Genomic DNA, 19,542 nt, shown 5'->3' on the forward strand with positions numbered 1-19,542 from the left:
GCTATGTGACCTAAATTGGTTAAATATATATGCAAATGGGCATGTTGGATCTAAACCAACAAGCTTCCCAAGCTAAGTTAGAAAAAGTTCTAGGGACATCATGAGCTTCGGTCAAGAATTAATTTTTGTAAATTCTACCGACATTTTATATGTTTATACTTCCTCCGTTCTGAATCACTCATTACGTTACGAATATTTGACACTATTTATCGTTCAAATTTATTTTATATATTGCGGTTAATGTGTAAAAACAAATATGGGCAAGTGAGATCTTGTTTGAATTGTCTAATCACATACTTTAATATTAACTTTATATAATCTTTAGATTTAGATGTATATAGTTCAATATATAAATGATCAATATAACACATTGGACTGTGTAAAAGGTGAAATATATGTGGAACGAAGGAAGTACTACACCATCCTCTGTCATCGTGTAATCCTTTATTGTAAGTTCACTAATTCACATGTTTATATCTATTATCCCTTAAAACGACTTTTATGATAGCTATACAGCAGTACTTTTATTCCAATCATGTTTGTCGTAGTTGACAAAAAGGTACCTAAGAACAACAACGATAATTAGATTATCACTTGTGGATTTATAAGCTTTATAAATAGAAAATCCTCATACATAGTACTAAAATATTCCACTTGAATTAAGAGTAAATGAGATTTAAATTTAGGACCTTTCGTTCATCTTACCTTTTGATATAGCATTTAAGGAATAAATTCAACTAATTAGAAGTTTAAACTAATGATTGACGTTTGGAGTATGTTATATACTTTTTTTGTCCCTTTAAAATTGTGCATATTTCTATTTAAGCTTGTCTTAGTTGTTTTGCACCGTTTTCTATTTTGACAATAATTTCACTCTTCTTTTAATACCATCCATAAATTTGTTCCTCATTCATCTATTCACTTGTCTTCCACACATGTAGTTTGTTTTATACTCAAACTACAAATTACTTTAACAAAAAATAACGGTGGGAGTTCTCTCTAAAGGATAAGATTATATACATTGATATCAACAAAGCTTTGTTATTGATTATGTTGCATGATGGTATATATACATAACATTTTCTAGCTGCCAAATGACTATGACTTGACAAGGTATACAGACTGATCATATGTTATTATTAACTATGAAAAAAAATGAAAGCTCAAAGACAAGATTTATTTAATTAAAATCTATAATAAACTAATTAATTACTTACTAAAATGAAAATAAAAGGGATAATGGTGTTATTGTGAAAGAGCAAGATGATGTAATCTCCTGCAGATAAGATAACGAGTGTGGTTCCATAGACGTTGTGCTTGAGATTCATCAGAAGCTAAAGCTGAACAATAAGTCTGATTACAGTCTGCAAAGTATTTTCCACTTACACCTTCTGTGTTTGAGCTAAAAGCTACATAACATGTTGTTGCTGCACCCTACAATATTACCCATCTCATGAAAAGTCTCAATTTTATGGCATCTTTCATGTTTCATGTTTTTTGATCTATACTTCCTATATTATTGATTATTGATAATTGATAACAATAGTAATTGATAGTTGTCATATATTACATGTCATATCATAACCCACATTGCTAAGTTGATTTGATTTTATATGTCAAGTCCAGTACTCTTTGACTCACATTGCTAAGTGATATTTAGTGGAAAAAAAAATTAAATTAGTAAGTGAGATAAAAATAAGTGGAGAACAATATTAAGTAGTTAAAATGGAGATATAGTATAAATTTGTGGATGAGATTAAAAGAAAGAGAGTGAGACTATTGCCAAAAAAAAGGGCGTAAAATTAGTGGGTCTAAGTAAAATGATGTTGATGTATAGTCAAAGGATGGATGAAATAAATATGTCAATAAAATATAAAAAATAACGAATTTGTGAATCATGAGATTGAAAAATAAAGAATATAGAAATAAAACTGTCTAAAATAAAAATAGTTAAAAATCAAATGGACGGACTAGATAAATAACGTCAAACTCAAAAAGATAGAGATTGTTATAGTTCTTAGTACCAACTAATTAGTCATAACACTAAGAGGTCTTTTATTTAAGTGTATTTGTTAAAGTCGTTTCTAGGCGGACTATTTAGCCCCAAGTATAAGTAGAATTTGTGTTGTATTAACATTTCTAATATAAAAGTTGTCGTGTAAGAAGGAGATCAGACTTTGTACATAGACAAACTTTTAGTTAAATTGATTTTTTAACGAGCTGCCTTAAATGTAAAGTTGTCAGTTTGGCACTAGTATTGTTCATGATATGAGAGGCATTCATAAGTCTAATGTTATTTGAATGTCAGTGTGTAGGAATAACTCAAAAGGCCCTCCCACAAAGTAAGCATCTTTCAGACTTTCAAGTGCATGAAAAATGGAAAAAGGTAGAAAAAAATGTCATAAACAAGTGAAAGATTTTCCTTCTGGTGAAATACAGCTAAAAGGTTGCTAGTGGATTATAATTTTTTTGTACAGATTAAATTTTTTTAAAAAAAATTTAATATTCTTTTAGAATTAAATTTATTTATAACATTTAATAAAATAGAAAAATGCTTTGGGATTTATTTATTGTTCCACTTTTAAGCTTAAGCAATAGAGTTAGCAAATAAGAGACAAACCTGTGATGTGGACTTAAGCAACTTGGCTGCTAGAAAATACAAAGAATCTGCAATAATCAAAGTAATAATCCTTTATGATTATTGATTACCCCACAATTAATATATTTATAAGATAATGGTAATGGTAAGGATAATGAGCAATTGTACACTTATATGTTTTTTTTTTAACTGCAATATACTCTGACTGTTACACTATTTGTAGGTGTTGCTTTAACATATATAATGGATTATCTTTAATAAAAAATATAGTTATGTGATATTAAATTGGTACTCTTAATATGTAGTTTTTAATAAATTAAATTTTTAGTGAGCATCTATGTTTTGAGAAGGGATGAAGATGAGAAGAAAAAAATAAATAAATGTTTTCTCAAGTTATAAATGAATGATTCTGAATTGTCCAATAAAAAATCAAAATTAAAATTCGTACTATTCATTACAATTAAATTTTTGTTATTGGGTGAATAATGCCTAATATAAGCATTATTTTATTTATATTTGATAAAAATAAATTTCAAAATTTTTTGAAAGTAATTAGTTTATGATATTCTTATTAATATTTAAAAGGTAGGCCAAGGAAAGGGGCTAGACAAGAACCGAACCTCAAATCTTGCCTAGAGAAATTGATACTTACACGAACTGATCTAAGACTTGATATTTTTATAAATAGAAAAAGAAATTAATAAGCAGCAAGCATGCCTGTGATAAAGCCTTTGTGAGCTCTGATAATTCCAGTCTTGACTATCCCTGGATGAACTGCATTGATTGTTACTCTTGCATTTCTTTCCTGCAATTTTTTAAGGACAAAACAAAGATTAAAACGTCATTTTCTATGGGGAACAAAGTAACCCTAGTGCTCTTATAATCATAGCTTATCTTTGTTTTTTGTGCTCGGTTTTTTATTAGTCTGTCCCTTTAAATTTATATCATTTGCAATTACGGTAATTTTTAAAAATTCATTTTTATGTAGCAAGTTTTTGAATAGAAGAACCACCTGTTATTGTTGTTTAGCCACAAAATAATAAATCCAATAGTAATTTGTTCTTTATCGCTTAGATTTCCTAAATATGATGTAAATCTATTACTTGCAAATAAAGTACTTCTTCCGTTTATATTTGATGTTCATATTTGTTTTTTTTACACGTTTTAAAGTATAAGTTTGAGATTTTTTATCGATGCATTTTATAAAATATTATATACAACTTCATACGTTGAGATATATATAACAAAATCTCAAATGAATATAAAAAAATCATATATATTATTTATGAGAACATCAAAACCTAAACTTTCATTTAAAATCATGTTTTTTACTTTCTTTTTAATAAAAACAAGTTAAAGAAAAGTATGAGTAGGTACCTTTAGTTTTCTTGTCAATTCCCTCGCATGCATTATGTTAGCCAGCTTTGATTGCGCATATGCACGTGTGCCATTATACCTACATTTTTTGAACCAAAAGAACACATTTTTTGAACAATAGAAAAAAAAAGGAATAAGATACATAAAAAATGAAAGTTCATTAATAATTATAAATTTTTAAAGATAAAATTACTATAAGTTGATAACAAACTAAAACACATAAACAATAACCATAAGTAAAAAAAACATTATTAATTAATGAACTCTAGTATTTGTGTGTTTATAATTGATTTGCAAATTACTAATTACTAGAAGTAATAGTTATTTAAAATCTATCAAAATGATTGGTCAAGTTGATTTGGAATAATCATATATTATTTTGTTCATGTTTAATATTTTTGAGCTATAATTCTCTAATTTATGATCGAAATATGAGTTAGTGAAAAAAATAATGAATTTAATAATTATTAATCGAGAACGAATTTATAATACTAGTTATTTGTGTTATTTGTTAATAATTCAATATTAATAGGTATTCAAAAAAATAACACTGCATGCCCATACGCTAGCCAGGCAAATCCGAATTTAAATTCTCCAAATATCAATAAAGATTAAATTAAAAAGTAAATATTAACCTCTTAGGATTGATCATTTTAGAGAGGGAGAAGTGATCTTTCTTGACCCAACTATGAGTTAAAGAAGAAAGATTTATTATTCTTCCTTCAATTCCAGTTTGTGAAGCCGTCTCCACCATCTTTTCTATTAGTAGTTCTGTTAGTAAAAAATGTCCTGCCAATAACACAACAACGTAAGGTGGAGATGATAATAAATTAATCTTTATTTTATCATCCTGCATTACATTTATTCACTACGAAAGAAGTCACTACACAACTGAAACTAACAACAAACAGTCCAAAAAAGAGTGATATTTTTTGTAGTGATTATTATACATATTACTTCAACTATTTTACTTAATTATCCTAATTAAAATCCAATTTTATTTTAATAATTAAATTGAACTTATAAACTATACGTGCAATAAAAGGGTTAAAAAAATATTTTTGAAATTTAAATTCTTAATTAGTTTTATATGTAAAATTTGCTTGTCAAATAATTTTTTACGAAAAAAATTGTCACAAATATATCATTTTTGAGATAAATAGAGTAGTATATATATATATATATATATTAATAATTTTTTTTGTAAATGATGTTATTTGAGTGGAACATGTTGGATATGAAGATGAGATACACGATACAATCTAAATTAATTTTGGTTTAATCTAATGTTTCTTAGATATATTTGGCATCTAATACTTAAGATTTTGCCATCATTTTTATTGATTATTTTTTGATAACCAAAACAACAAAAATGCTTATTATTAATTTCATAAAATATTTTTTTTATAGAAAATGAAAAGGATAATCAAGTCAATATTCCATGAACAAAGGTTGGTAGGTATGTCTACCCCAAATCGACAACAAAATTTAGGAGTCAAAAAGAAAAATGATACCTATGTAATTTGTAGCCATTGTGAGTTCAATCTTGTCTTCAGAAAACTCCAACTTTTGTGAGAACAACCCAGCATTGTTTCTATTCATTTTCAAAAATTCATTTCATATATTAACCACTTTTTAATTAAAATAAAAAAATTAGACAAACTCCTAAAAAAAAATTATTTTCAATTGTTTCTAAATAACAAGCATATCTGCAGCTTTATATAAATAAGAAAATAATACAGTATTAATTACTAAATTATTTTACCAAATTCCATTATAGTTCGAAACAAAAGAAATGTAAATTTTTAACTTTATTGAGAAAATATAAAAAGGCTTGAAACACTCAACACTTTGTGTGTATTGAATACTCGACTATTATTTTTGGGTGCTATATTTTACACAAATCAAATACCAATAATTTTTAATCAATAATCGTCTAGGCAGTCTTGGACGAAAAATTATTAAAATAATTAGTTTCAGAATTATTTGATCATGCAAGAACTTACATGAGAATGTTAAGAGGTAAATGAAGAGACAAAAAATGAGAACAAAATCTGGTAACTGAGGCCATGGAGCTTAAATCAATCTCTATAATTAAAATCTGAGCAGATGGTTTCTCTTTTAAGATTGTTTCCTTTACTTCTTCTGCTTTCTTCATATTTCTTGCTGCCATTACAATTCTAACTCCCCTTTTTGCCAAAACTCTTGCTGTTTCTGCTCCAATACCTGATGTTGCTCCTAAATAATAATCACAAATTAATTTATGTTTAATTAGTTAACCCGTTAAAAGCTTAATTATATAATTAAAACTAATAATTGAAATCTTAGAATATATTATCTACTTTATAATATTTATGTTTAGCCATATAAATTATTTACATGGAATTAGAGTGAGATTAATTAATATTATAATTAAATTAACATATTTTCTAAAAGTGGATGTGAATCTTTAGTTCTTGTCAAAAGTTTCCAATGGAGCTTTTATATGTAAAAAAAAAAAAAAAACTAATCCTCCTATTCCAATCTCAAATTCGTAGCAGCATAAATTCTTAGATAAGACAGTCTTATGATGAGATTGTTTTTTTTGAGTTGGCTTATATATATTTTGTTTGTAAAATGATCACTTGCAATTATAAAGTGATCAAATTAGAGTGAAATGGCTAATATATGAGTTTGTCTTATAGTGAAATGATCTCATACAAGACGAGTTTTAAATAGAAATATATAATAAAGAATGTTTTGGATCAAACAAGATCCTACATCAATATTATAAGTATGTTATTGTTCCCTTCGGTGAACCCATAAAAATTAACATAAATAAAGTGATAGAAATCACGACTATGTGGGTAAAAATATAATTAAAAGTGAGAAAAAAATGAGAGAAAACATGTGAATAAGAATGAAAAAAATAATAAACACTATCTAAAATTATAATATTACAAAGTTAAAAGGACTAATAAAAATAAAAAATAAGATAATATCTTAGAGAGGCGATATACATGTCTAGTGATATACAGACACTACCATATATAGATTAATACTTCTTTGACTAAATATTTTTTTAATACTCCCCCCTTATTTACTAAAATATTATTGTTTTTTTTTATCTTTACACATTTGTTCATTATCAATATATATTAAATCTCAAATATCTTTAATCATGTATAATTAATTAACATAAATAGTTAATATTAATAACACTTATATTGAAATTAATTATACAAAATCTAACTTGATTATGTTTTACTTATAAATTAAAAATAAAATACAAATTAAAGAGTATATATACCGTGTATCATCTAAGTCTACCATAGACAAAGGATGATTTAAAACTTGAAATCAAGTTTGGAAAAAATGATAATTTAATGACAATTATACAAACAATTGGATCATATAAAGTCAAACATATGATAAAAAGGTTATCAAATAAGAAAATATGACATTTGATATAAATTTGTCTGAAAAAATGTGACATTTTTTAGAATAAGAGGGAATATACACACATAGCCGCTTTGGACTATAAGTACGGATACGACACAACTCACAATTCTTCTTTATACTTCACTAACAATTCCACTAAAAGAAGTTGATAGATTTGAGTTTGTGACTTGAATTTTCAAAATCATATTAAAGAACAAACTTAATCAAAAGTTTAAATTAATGGTTGAGTAACTGAGGCCACATATATGTTATGTATTCTATCTTATTAAGATTTATTCTTAAAGTTTGGTTAAATCATTTCAGACACAAATTAACACATGTTTAAGAACCAAACCAGGGAAAGGAGGAAAGAATTAGTGGAGAGATTAAGGAGTAAATTACCAGTAATAATTGCTGTAAGAAGATTAGGAGGAGAAGAACAGAACTGAGTGACTTGATCAGCAGTAGAATTAGAGCCATAACCACTTGGACCTGCTATTCCTGCTAAGTATTTCAATGTTGCCTTCATGGTAACACCACTATATATGCTGATATATCTTTCTTGTGTTTTCTTTTCCACACCAAGATTTATGGAATTACATCCTCTCCTTATATACTTCTTCCGTTCCATTATACTTGCTACATTTTACTTTTTACGCAGTCCAATGCGTAACTTTAATAATTCATATCTTAAGCTGTGATTAATTAAAAATTATAAAAATATGATATTATGAAAGTATTTGATTAGACAATTCAAACAAGATCTTACTTGACTATATTTTTTTTAACACATTAATCGCAATATACAAAATAAACTTGAAAGATGAATAGTACCAATATTTTTTATGTAGCAACTATTTCAGAACGAAAAAAGTATATACATAGAAAAAGAGGTTTCTTGGTTTTTTTTTATTTATTTTGTGGGTGGGCCATAGGGGTCGAGATTATTACACACCTCTAATTTGTACTTTAATTTTTCCTCTTAATTTGCACGTCTCTTTTCATTTTAGTTTGTATTATTCATTTTGCACCTTTTTTTTTGCAATCACCTCACTTTCTTTTTTAAAATCTCATTTACAAATTTATTTTCTCTTTTCATCCTAACCACTCATTTCTATCATCCACTTGTTTTTTGTCTTATTCTCCAACTAAATTTCACTTACCACTAAATTCCAGCCAAAATAATTTGAGTGCATTCTCATAGGAACAGAAAGAGTATACGATAAGACATTGAGTTGTTTGGCAAACAACTTATAATATTTGATAGCTGATTGAAATGTCTAATTTGACAAGCTGATTGGTTAATTCGAATGGGAATGTAAAACAAGTATCATTTCAAAATTTGTTAATTTGTGACCTAAATGACGTTCAAATCGTTTAAACCCGAATAGGTAATTACCTAATGATAGTGTTTGGCAATTAATTGCAAGTATTGGTCGTTAGGTTCTTCAAATCACTATTTACTAACTTTTATGTTAGCAATATAAGTCAATTGTTGATATTTGATTAAAAAATTAAAAGTATTATCTACTTGTGAGAAAAAAGGGGGTTAAATATCAAATCACCTTGCTTACATAATCTTTTAAGCTTAAATACATGGAAGAATATGATTGATCATATATCTTCCTTCATGATTTGTTCTTGGAGCACAAGATTTTATATATGTATTTTATTTTTATTTTTATTTTGTGAAGTGGGGAATTTGTTTGGAAGCAATTGGGTAATCACCACATTAATTTGTCTCCTTTTTTTTACTTTACATTGAACTGTTTATACTTATTTCTTTGGGGCAATTGAGATTACTTGCTAACTTTCCGGGCTTTCTTTTGGTAGTATTAATTATTCCTAATTAGAGTTTAATGTGTTTAAAGGAAAATATAATTATGATATGACATAAAGATGTTTTACTTATAATGTTGTTAATGGTGACTCAAACTAGCAAAGCACCATTGAAGAAGATGAGTACGGGTCAGAGAGACCTCCACGGGGCGCGGAGTGCGTTCTGTTTGCGTTTCGTGGCTCGCGTAGTTTTACACGGCTCGTGTAATTGCGGTTTCTTTTCACGGGAAGTGTCTTTTGGGACAGTTACCTTTATTTGTGGTCGGTTATTTGTGGATACTTAGGCCCCAAGTTGTCTTTCAAGATGGTTTTATTATATATACCCCTCTTGTTAGCACTAGGATTTTGATGATTCACAAATTGAGAGAGATCACAAGAGAGCCATTATAATTTGTGAGTGTGATTGTAATTCATCTTGTATTCTTTGCGATCATAGTGAAATTATTTGTTCTCGGTGCCGGTGGACGTAGCTATCGCATTGATAGTGAACCACGTTAGATTTTTTGTGTCATTTTCTTATTGTTTGCATTGAATTTCTTGTTGTTTCATTATTATTCAACGACCTTGCTTCTGCTGTCGCACAACATATAAGAGTAGTAAAAGCGTGTTTGAAATTTATGTTTTTAACTTTAAAAAAAATTTATATAGAGGACTTCTAGAATAAAACTATACATTAAATTAAAGTTATTCTAGGCATAAGTAAGGTAGAAGTTATTAGTTTTTACTATTCGTTAATTAAATGAATATTTTTAATAGGTTGATTTTATAAAGAAGAACAACAATGCATGAGAATTATAGAGATAAAAATTAAGGTGTTGTGGATGGCATTTAACTTTAAGTCAAAATTTACAACTTAAGAGTATTATTGAATATTGATACAAGAATCTTACAATTAATAATACACGAATACTCTTTTACGCTCTCATACATGATAGTGTGTGAACATAATATAAATCTTTCTCATACTTGGCTTTAAAAATTTGACATGAAACGAAGGCCATCATGTTAAGGATCCAATTAAACCAAAAATTTAAGCTTTTGGTTTAATTCGTTTCTTAACATGGTACAGTTGATATCATACGTTAACATAATATATTTGAATCTTTTACACCGTACCCCTCATTTTAAGTGAAATATTTAACATTATGTATGAGGAGAGCATATATTTGCATCTATTATTCTACCTTAAAGGGCTCTCCTGTTCAGGGACGTTAACATAAGGTGGAAGTTTTATCAGCTTAAACTTTTTATTGAGTTAGATCCTTTACATACTAATGAGATATAATAAGGTGGAAGTTTTGGCCTCAACTAATAAATGAGTCCCGAGAATCAATTTTTTTCTCAAATTGAAAGTAAAGACCACTTTTAATAAAAGATTTTAAGTTCGATTTTCATGTCGCCCTCCCTTCTATCAATAAAAATATTAAGAGTCCCTACATAGTCAAACATGATTAAAAAATTAAATCTAATATAGCTAAAATATTCATTGAATCAACCATGCAGATATCCCTTTTTTTATAAAGATCTAATCATCAACATTTAATATTATTTGCTGATGATCCTTTTAGGTTATAGCTAGTAGACGGATTTGTTTTCTCTTTGGTGTTATTTGAATGAAAGTATTTCATTGAATCAGATATTCAGACCATATCGCAGTTTTTATGGAGGCTTATGACTTGCAGTTGTATTAACAAATAACATCAAATTAAATTTACCATTAAAAAATTTAAAAAAACTATGATCTTCTCGTGCATGGGAGATTTTATTTTATTTTTTTTTTTTGAAAAAAAGTTGATTTGTATATTTGACTATAGACAGTACCCCTACGTCCATAATTTTATTTTTAAAGTTAGGTGAGAAGACATAAATAAAATTAAACATATTTCTATTAATTTATAATGGCAATGGCGATCCAGACTTTACCTTAACAAAGTGGGTTTTAAAGCCAAACTCAAAAGTACACCACAACATTAATACTGTATATTTATTAATTTACTACTTTTTTACTAAATTCAATCAATTTTTATTGAACTGAAATTATTATTTAATTAAATTTATTTTAGTAGAATATTTTCATTAAGATAAGGAAACCCTAGATCAGAATAAATACTACAGTACTTAGCTAGCGTAATTGGCGTAAAGTAACCTTTTGTCAGCCGCATTTGGTTTTGTCATAAACTAAAAAATTAGATATATTGGGTTAAAATAGTAGAATAGTTAGAATTTAGAAATAAGAGAGAATATAAAGAGTAAAATTAGTGAAATCATATTAAAAATAATTTTTTTTTTGAGTTGATTAAAAATAAAATTTAGATAAAATTTATTAGACAGATTAAAGAAAAAAAAAGACAATAAAGATCTCCACGCCATATATCCCTATTCCTTGTAAGTTGTATAGTATTCCTATATGAGTTAAAGCTAGTAGTAGATTGATGATAATAACAAAGTAAACATAATTTATCATTCTAGATTTTTGCCCCCTATATAATATATATCTTGTTGTATCTATTTATCGACAAAAAGATTGACCTAATAAGAGTTTATTGTAGCGTGTTTGAAGCAACCCAAACCTAGCACAACACAATTACATATTCACATTACAAGCTAAGGATTATAATTAGATAGCATGATGCAAGAGGATGCATTCAAATATACTTCTTGTGTCCTAAGAAATTTTCATCATTTTTTTAGTTGGAAAATTCTACGTGATAATCTTGAAGTTTTGGGTTTTTCACATGATAATTAAAATTTTTAAAAAATCTACGCGGTAACCCTGAGGTTTACCAAATTGTTCCACCGTAACTTTTTTGCTCATAAAAGTTTAACAGACGTTAATTTCGAAGCTTTAAGGCTGCTATACGCCTATTTATGCTACTCACCATTTCAAATGCTATCAGTTTTAACTTATTTTCCCCAAAACATAAACCCTAACTCTACAATTTTTGGATTTGGAGAAAAAAATATGATTGGTTGATAGATGATAGAGTTAGCGTTTATGTTTTGGGGGAAAAAGTTATAATTGATGGCATTTGAAATGATGAACCGCATAAATAGGCGTACAACAGCCTTACACGTTTGCTAACGTTTTATGTGCAAAAAGGTCACAGTTGATCAATTTGGTAAACCTCAGGGTTACCACATAGATTTTTTTAAAGTTTTGATTACTACGTAGAAAATCCAAAACCTCAGAGTTACCACTTGGAATTTCCCTTTTTAATTTGACTAATTAAATTTATTTTATTTCTATTTTAAGTTGTGATCCACAAAAACTTCTTGTTTAATTTTATTTACAAATTTATCCTTTTTTTTTATTTCATCTTGACATTTTTCTTACTTCTTTAAAACAACAATTTACCTATTTTTTGTGGCCGGTTTCTCCCAAATTTGGTGGGATAGAACGAGTAATGTTTTCTCATCTTAGAAAAGCAAGCCAAGGAGACATGCTTGTTAGTTATTATGACTGTCAGCAATAACAACATATTATTGCCTTCATAAAACAAACAACCATGCAAAGCAATATAAACCCATGAATGACTTACAAGTATTTATCGTCACACGTGTATATATGAAATAATTTAGAAAAAAAGTAATAAGCAACAATTCTTATCACTATAAAACACTCCATTTCTTTTTTGGACTCTGTTTTCAAATGAAATATTGAATTGATGATGATAAAACACTATCCATTGTAATAGGTTGATGTACACTTCATATATATTTACTTTTCCGCTACAGCTATTGCTGCTTTAGCTGCATTTGGTTTTAGTACGAAAATAATTAAGAAATGCGGTATAATAAATTTAAGAAATTAGATATTGAGAAACAAGAGATACTTTTATAATCTAAAGAGCAAAAATGGTGGAATTATATTTAATATTAAAAATAGGGCAAATTTATTGAGACAAACAAAAATAAACATAGGGCAAATAGAGTGGGTAGAGGAGTATCTTGATGATTGAATACACATTTTTCTAAAAATTACTCCCTCTATCTATATAAGAGATTGCAATAGTTTCCTTTTTAGTTTGTCCTCTTTTACGTTGCTATGATTTTTTTTAATGAATATGTTTCCACTACTTTTTTCTATTCTCATCTATAAATTTCAACTCTTATTCAATATCATCTACATAATTTAAATGATCTTATTATTTTATAATTTTATTTTGTGCAATATATATATAATGGTTGAAATATCTTAGAAATGGAGAGACTATCAAGTGGGATGACTAAATAATGAAAGAAGAATCAGAGGGATACATGGTTTCATAGTTCCTTTGGTTAATGCAATCTCATTTAAAACTAATACATTTATAACATATTTTAATTTGAGACTCTAATATTATCAACTATATAAGATTTTAATTATTACTTTTGATTTAATCATAAAAGTTGATGTGATAAAAATTTATATATTCTTGATTTTTCATATATTTTACTTTTAAAAATAATATGATTTTGATATAATCGTAAAAGAAAAGATTTTTGTGGAGACAATTGGTGCTTTTTGGTGCGTGCAAATGTGCCGCACACGTCTAATTTGTCCATATATTTTTTGGGACAAATGCAAAGTAGCTTGTAATGCCATGCCTTTTGAAAAATAATTGCTAGTGTTAGATATTATAGTCACACGTGTTTATTTAGATTATCGAATTAATTTAAATTATTTTAAATTGAGTTTTTTATTTATTGATTTTTATATAATATTAAATTTATTTTATAGTTGATTAAAATTATATTCTTTTACAAAATTACATAAATATCAAGTAATATAATCTATTCTAAACACGTCGTCGAGAAAATGGTTAATGAGGGTGAGGATATGAATATATGAGTATTTTAGATCCTACCTTTATCATTGGTCCCCTTAGTCTTATACATCTTTCATAAGCATGCTTCTAATTTTTGAGACACTTTTACTTGCATTTTCAAATGTAACTCGGCCCTTTTATTTGATTTAATTTCAAATATATATGAAATCAAATCAACATCAAGCTAATTTAAAATTGTTATTTATATAAGAAGTCTCATATAAATATTAAATAGATAATTTATAATTTTTTTTTCAAATTATAATCGACTATATAATAATTAGAAAGGTAAATTATATATACTTATTGATGTAAATTTGTAGATATTATTTACTATGATCAAGCTAAGCAAAGGATCAATTTGAGAGAACCTTTTTGTTATCATTATGATTTATGAATCAATTTCAAAGGCAGTTTAAACTTCAGCTTAGTGGAAGTTAATTAATTGCATTGGGGTAATAAAACGACTCTCATAAAAATACAACATAATACTTAGCTATAAAACACAAAGCATGAATCTAAGGTGCAATTTTCACATGATAAAATGTTAGAGCAATGCTATCTCATGTTAATTAATTAATTCACTGATGTAACTGATCTTATATAATTGACATTGAAATTGTTATGCAATAGCTAACTTTTTTTAATAAGTCACAATTATCAAGCTCATGATATTTTATATCTTGTTTATATTTTGAGTTTACCATTCTAGTTACTTTTTTTTTTTTTAGAATTAGGAAAATAACAATCAAATAATTTTTTCCTTAAGTTTATTGTTTCCAACAACTACATGTCAACTTGCTACCAACTCCTCACAAAAAGAATTAAAAAAATAATTTTAGATTAATACAAAAAATAAATAAATTTGTCACCTCTTTTTAAACCTCCCAACAACCCAAAAATGAAGGATAACGTAAACAATTAGGTAACATTATGGGACTTCAACCACAAGAAAATGTTTCTTGACTCCTTTACCAAAGTAAGTGGTGAGAACTATGCATTTTGTTCCCTCTAAAAAGTTAAACTTTTCAATTTTTTTCCTAAATAATTTTATCTATTGTTAATTTAAGTTTTGACATAGGTGAATTTGAAAGTAATTATTAATCATTATTTGAGTATAAAAGTAAATTTTAATGAAAATTTTACTTTTTTATTTTCAGTTTGTTGGCTACATTTTATTTAAATTTTTTTTACAGATTTGATCAAGATATATCCAATAAATTATTATCTCGGTTAGTTAAAAGGTCGCTTTTCCTAAACTAGGTACAACCATACAAGGGCTTGACTCTCACCTAGTGCTCCGTTTCCCTCAATCTGAGGTTAAAATTCTCTTTGAAAAGTTTAATTAAAATTATCTTACAGTGCTAATGACGAATTATTTAGCGCCACGTAGCAAGTGAAGTGTGATGGAGCCAATCACGGAGAGAGTGGAATACATTATGATTTTATTTATTCTTTAATCATTAGACTTGAACTTTATCAAATACTACTAGTACTTCTACTAGAGTTCTAGTAATTAACTTCGAAGCACTAGTTAAGGGTCATAAGCCCATAAATTGATTCTTAGGATTAAAATGTTACAAATTGTACATACATAGATAATCAAAATAACTTACAATTTTTATTTACTTCCCCCATTCTATATCTTATGAAATATATATAAATTACTGTCATTTATAAATCAAATAATTATTCCATATTGATATGATGATAATATCAAATAAACCAATGCAACCAATAATATTGTCATTAATTAATATTGTCATAATTATACATCAAATTTTTATGAAATCAAATATACACCATAAATTAATATTGTGCATATATTGATTTAAATAATAACCAACTCATCTTGTATGAGACCGTCTCACGATGAAACGACCTAAAAAAGAGAAACTCATAAAATAAGCGTTTATATTATTAAGCTATTTAACCCAAGTATAAGACATGTCTCACGATAAGATTATCTCATACAATAATTTTTGAAATAGTTTTACCACTTCCAAATAAATAAATTTTCTTAGAAATTATAATTTGTAACAAAATACATATTCATACATAGATATCTTAACAAGTACTCCCATTATTTCATTGTATTTAACTATTTATTAGTTTCTTTATTTACATTTCAAAGATTGCGAGACACTCAGTACTATTATTTATAAATTATATGTGTGCGAAAATAAATGTTGTTAAGATTTATTTTAATTATTAAATCATCTAATCGTATAATTAGATAAGAGCTCAGATATTTACGGTTACAATAGAGAATTATAAGTTCATATTCTTCAATTTTATTAGAGTAATTGATATTTACTCACAATAATATAACATAATTAATTTTAGTTGTTGAACGGAACTTGAACAAAGCTAATTCAAAAAGGAAGTATTTGAATTAGAGTTATTTAAAAGGATGAAAAATCTTTTGTTTGTATAACAAAATAGGATGTAAGGGATTTGCAGGAGAGCGATGGATTTGGAGTTAAAACATGAATAATTTTGTTAAAAATACAATTTCTCCTTAGGTGGAAAGATTTGGATGGAAAATACTTATTTTTTATTATTTTTCTTTCCCTTCTAAACAAACAAAATGCACTATCCCTCTTTATCCTCATTTTCATTTCCCTTTCCCTTTATTCATTTTATTCTTTTATCTTCTAATTTGCTATCTAAACATAGTGTAAAAGTATAAGTTCCAATTACATTAGTCATTCAGGTATATGTGTATACCACTCACTCTACTTAAGGTAAAAGGTATTATATTTCTCTTTTCTCTTTCCTTGTAGGGTTACTATCGTACTAATATGAATTCTTTTTCTCTCACTTGAATTTTTTTAAACATAATATTGAATTAATGATTTTGACTATATAGAACTAGTCACTCTCTTAATTCGTTACACTATACTAAAATTATATAACAAATAAAAATAGACAAAATAGTATGAAATAATCAATTAAATTGATTGTGGAAAGAATATACCACCTCTATCCAACATACAAGCTCCCATGAAATTGACCAACTAACCCTTGCGTGTTGTGAATTAACACCAATAATAATAATAATAATAATTATTATTATCATTATTTATTATGTTAAATGAATGATTTGATGGTAAAGAGCCAAAGATCCATTAACATCACTTTCTTCCGCCACTAATAATCTTCTCACAAGTCCTCCAATGAGACGTGATATTGTTTTTATTGGATTTATCCAATATACATTTACTCTTTTGACATGATCGTTTATAATTTAATTAAAGTGATCATTTATAATTTTATAGTGATTATTTTTTATAATCTCGAGTAATTATTTATAATTTTAAATTAGTCAATTATAGGTCTTTAAGTAATCAATTAAAAATAAATTAATTATATAAATTTATTTGATCATCTTATACAATAATTTTAATATTAAAAGCATTCTATGCGTATTGCAAATCAATCAACTCTTAGATAATGCTAAGTCGAAACTCATGACTTCATCACATACGTTATTCATATTTAGGACAATAATATTTTACTAATCATAATAACACATGTGATTTGTGCATTAAGTGATTAACCAGATAATAAATAAGTATACCTAATTAAAAAGGATGATTAATGCAAACTAATTAGTGATATATTTTATAAAATCTAATAGTCCTAATTACTAAATTAAATGTAAAAGGGGTAAACCGATAATTAAATAGTTGTGACATTGTGGCTTGTGGGGATTGCCTAATTAAGTAATTAGGACGTAGATAAAGGGATTTGTGTCTTTGTTTAGGTCGGTGTATAGTTGTGACCACCTAATACGCCAGCATATCTGATTTTTATCTATAATAAGATTATGCCACCTAATACTCTTTGATTAATCCATCTATAAAGATGTGATAGAAATAACATTGATTTATCAAACGGGTTGGTATATCTGTAGGATCTTCCAAATATAGTAAAGGGAGTAGTTCGCAATTAGTTTGTACTACTATGTCTAGAAAAAATGAAGTATTTTCAAGGAAAATATAAATATTTTAGTAATAAGTGAAGAGAGAGATTATATTGTATAGATGAAATTAAGTGAATTAAAATATTTTGATGAAATTAAAAAAAATGTTATATGGGTTATTGTTCAAATTTAGAATTGATGCAATTTAAATTGAATAGAATAAAAAAATTCAAAAAGAAATTGAATAGACTGAAATAACTAATGATAATGATGAATTTCAGGGGCGAAGAAAGTATTAAGAAATCTGCTATAAATTATAATTATCTAATGTTTAAACAATTATTTTTGTACTTAAAATACAACTTTTAATTGTTTAACGTTTAACATATCAATTTAAAAGTTTAAATTGATACTTTGAAATTAAAGTATTTATTTTTAAATTTGAATTACTTGTATGAATCTGTCTCCCGTTTGACGGTCTATGCAAGAGCGCAGTAGGTCTCTTAAGAGGTTATCTCTTTGAGAAACGGCTCTAAAAGCTCAGCCCAATTTACAAAACACTTACTACGCACGCACATTTTACAAAAGACCTACTATAATTTTTAGTATATTTAAAATTAGTTTTAGTAGGAATTTACAACTAGTTTTTGTATGTATTTTTGCATACTAAGGTAAGCATTTTTAACTAGTTATAGCAAGTATTTTTGCAAACTGAAGTACAAATATAAACACGTATAACACATAACATAAACTCATACATCAAATAACTTAAAAATCCACAGCAAATAATATAAACTTTTAAAACACATAGCATAAATACTCACAACAAATAACCTAAACATCTACGGGACATAACAAAAATACTTACAACACATAACAATTAACACCTACAACAAATAACCTAAACATCTACAGCATATAACCTAAACCCTTACAGCAAAATAACATAAACACCTACATCACATTAGGGGTGTCAATCAGATTGGGTTGGGTCATTTTCAGGTTCGGATCATATATAAATGGGTTAATAGACCCTTAACCTAAACCTGACCTGTTTAATTAAATGGGTCAAAAATTAAAACCCCAACCTGAACTGTAGCAGGTCTGGTCAACCTGTTAAATACCCATTTAACATGCTTTTTTTTGTTTGATTTTATTCGGTTTTTTCTAGTCGTTGAACCCATATATTTCATGTCATTTGATCCCTTATACATGCTTCAAAGTTCAACTATCATTAGTAAAAAAAAATAATTAAAGATGGCAATAAGACAAACACAAAAAATCGAACACAAAATAATAGAAAAAAAGACAAAAAAATCGAACACAAAAATTATTATGAAGAATTAAAGATGGCAGTAACAACAATGAATATAGTAGTAAGGGCAATGAACAGTTAAATTGAACACAAAAAGGATCGAAAAAATTGAACATGAAAAAAAAAATCGAACTACAAAAATAAAAGAATGAGAAAAAGAAATAATTCTTACCTTGGCTTTTGGCATCGAGGACTTGAGGTAGTGATAAATTCAGGAGGAAAATGGTAGTAAGAAGTTAAGAACTAAGAAGTAAGA

The 19,542-nt window shown here is 26.8% G+C and overlaps 1 protein-coding gene across 1 annotated transcript; it reads right to left on the reverse strand.

Moving 5' to 3' along the window:
- Positions 1 to 642: 642 nt before the first annotated feature.
- On the reverse strand, positions 643 to 7,972 carry LOC130798227 (short-chain dehydrogenase TIC 32 B, chloroplastic-like). Its single transcript, XM_057661128.1, has 8 exons — positions 7,799 to 7,972; positions 5,983 to 6,214; positions 5,491 to 5,570; positions 4,612 to 4,765; positions 3,977 to 4,055; positions 3,317 to 3,404; positions 2,621 to 2,667; positions 643 to 1,434 (listed from the first exon to the last, which is right to left on the reverse strand). The coding sequence occupies exons 1-8, from the start codon at positions 7,923 to 7,925 to the stop codon at positions 1,246 to 1,248; spliced, it is 996 nt and encodes a 331-aa protein (XP_057517111.1). The 5' UTR covers positions 7,926 to 7,972; the 3' UTR covers positions 643 to 1,245.
- Between the last annotated feature and the right edge of the window lie 11,570 nt (positions 7,973 to 19,542).

Source organism: Amaranthus tricolor, chromosome 13 (genome assembly GCF_026212465.1).
Source record: "Amaranthus tricolor cultivar Red isolate AtriRed21 chromosome 13, ASM2621246v1, whole genome shotgun sequence".
NCBI lineage: Eukaryota > Viridiplantae > Streptophyta > Magnoliopsida > Caryophyllales > Amaranthaceae > Amaranthus > Amaranthus tricolor.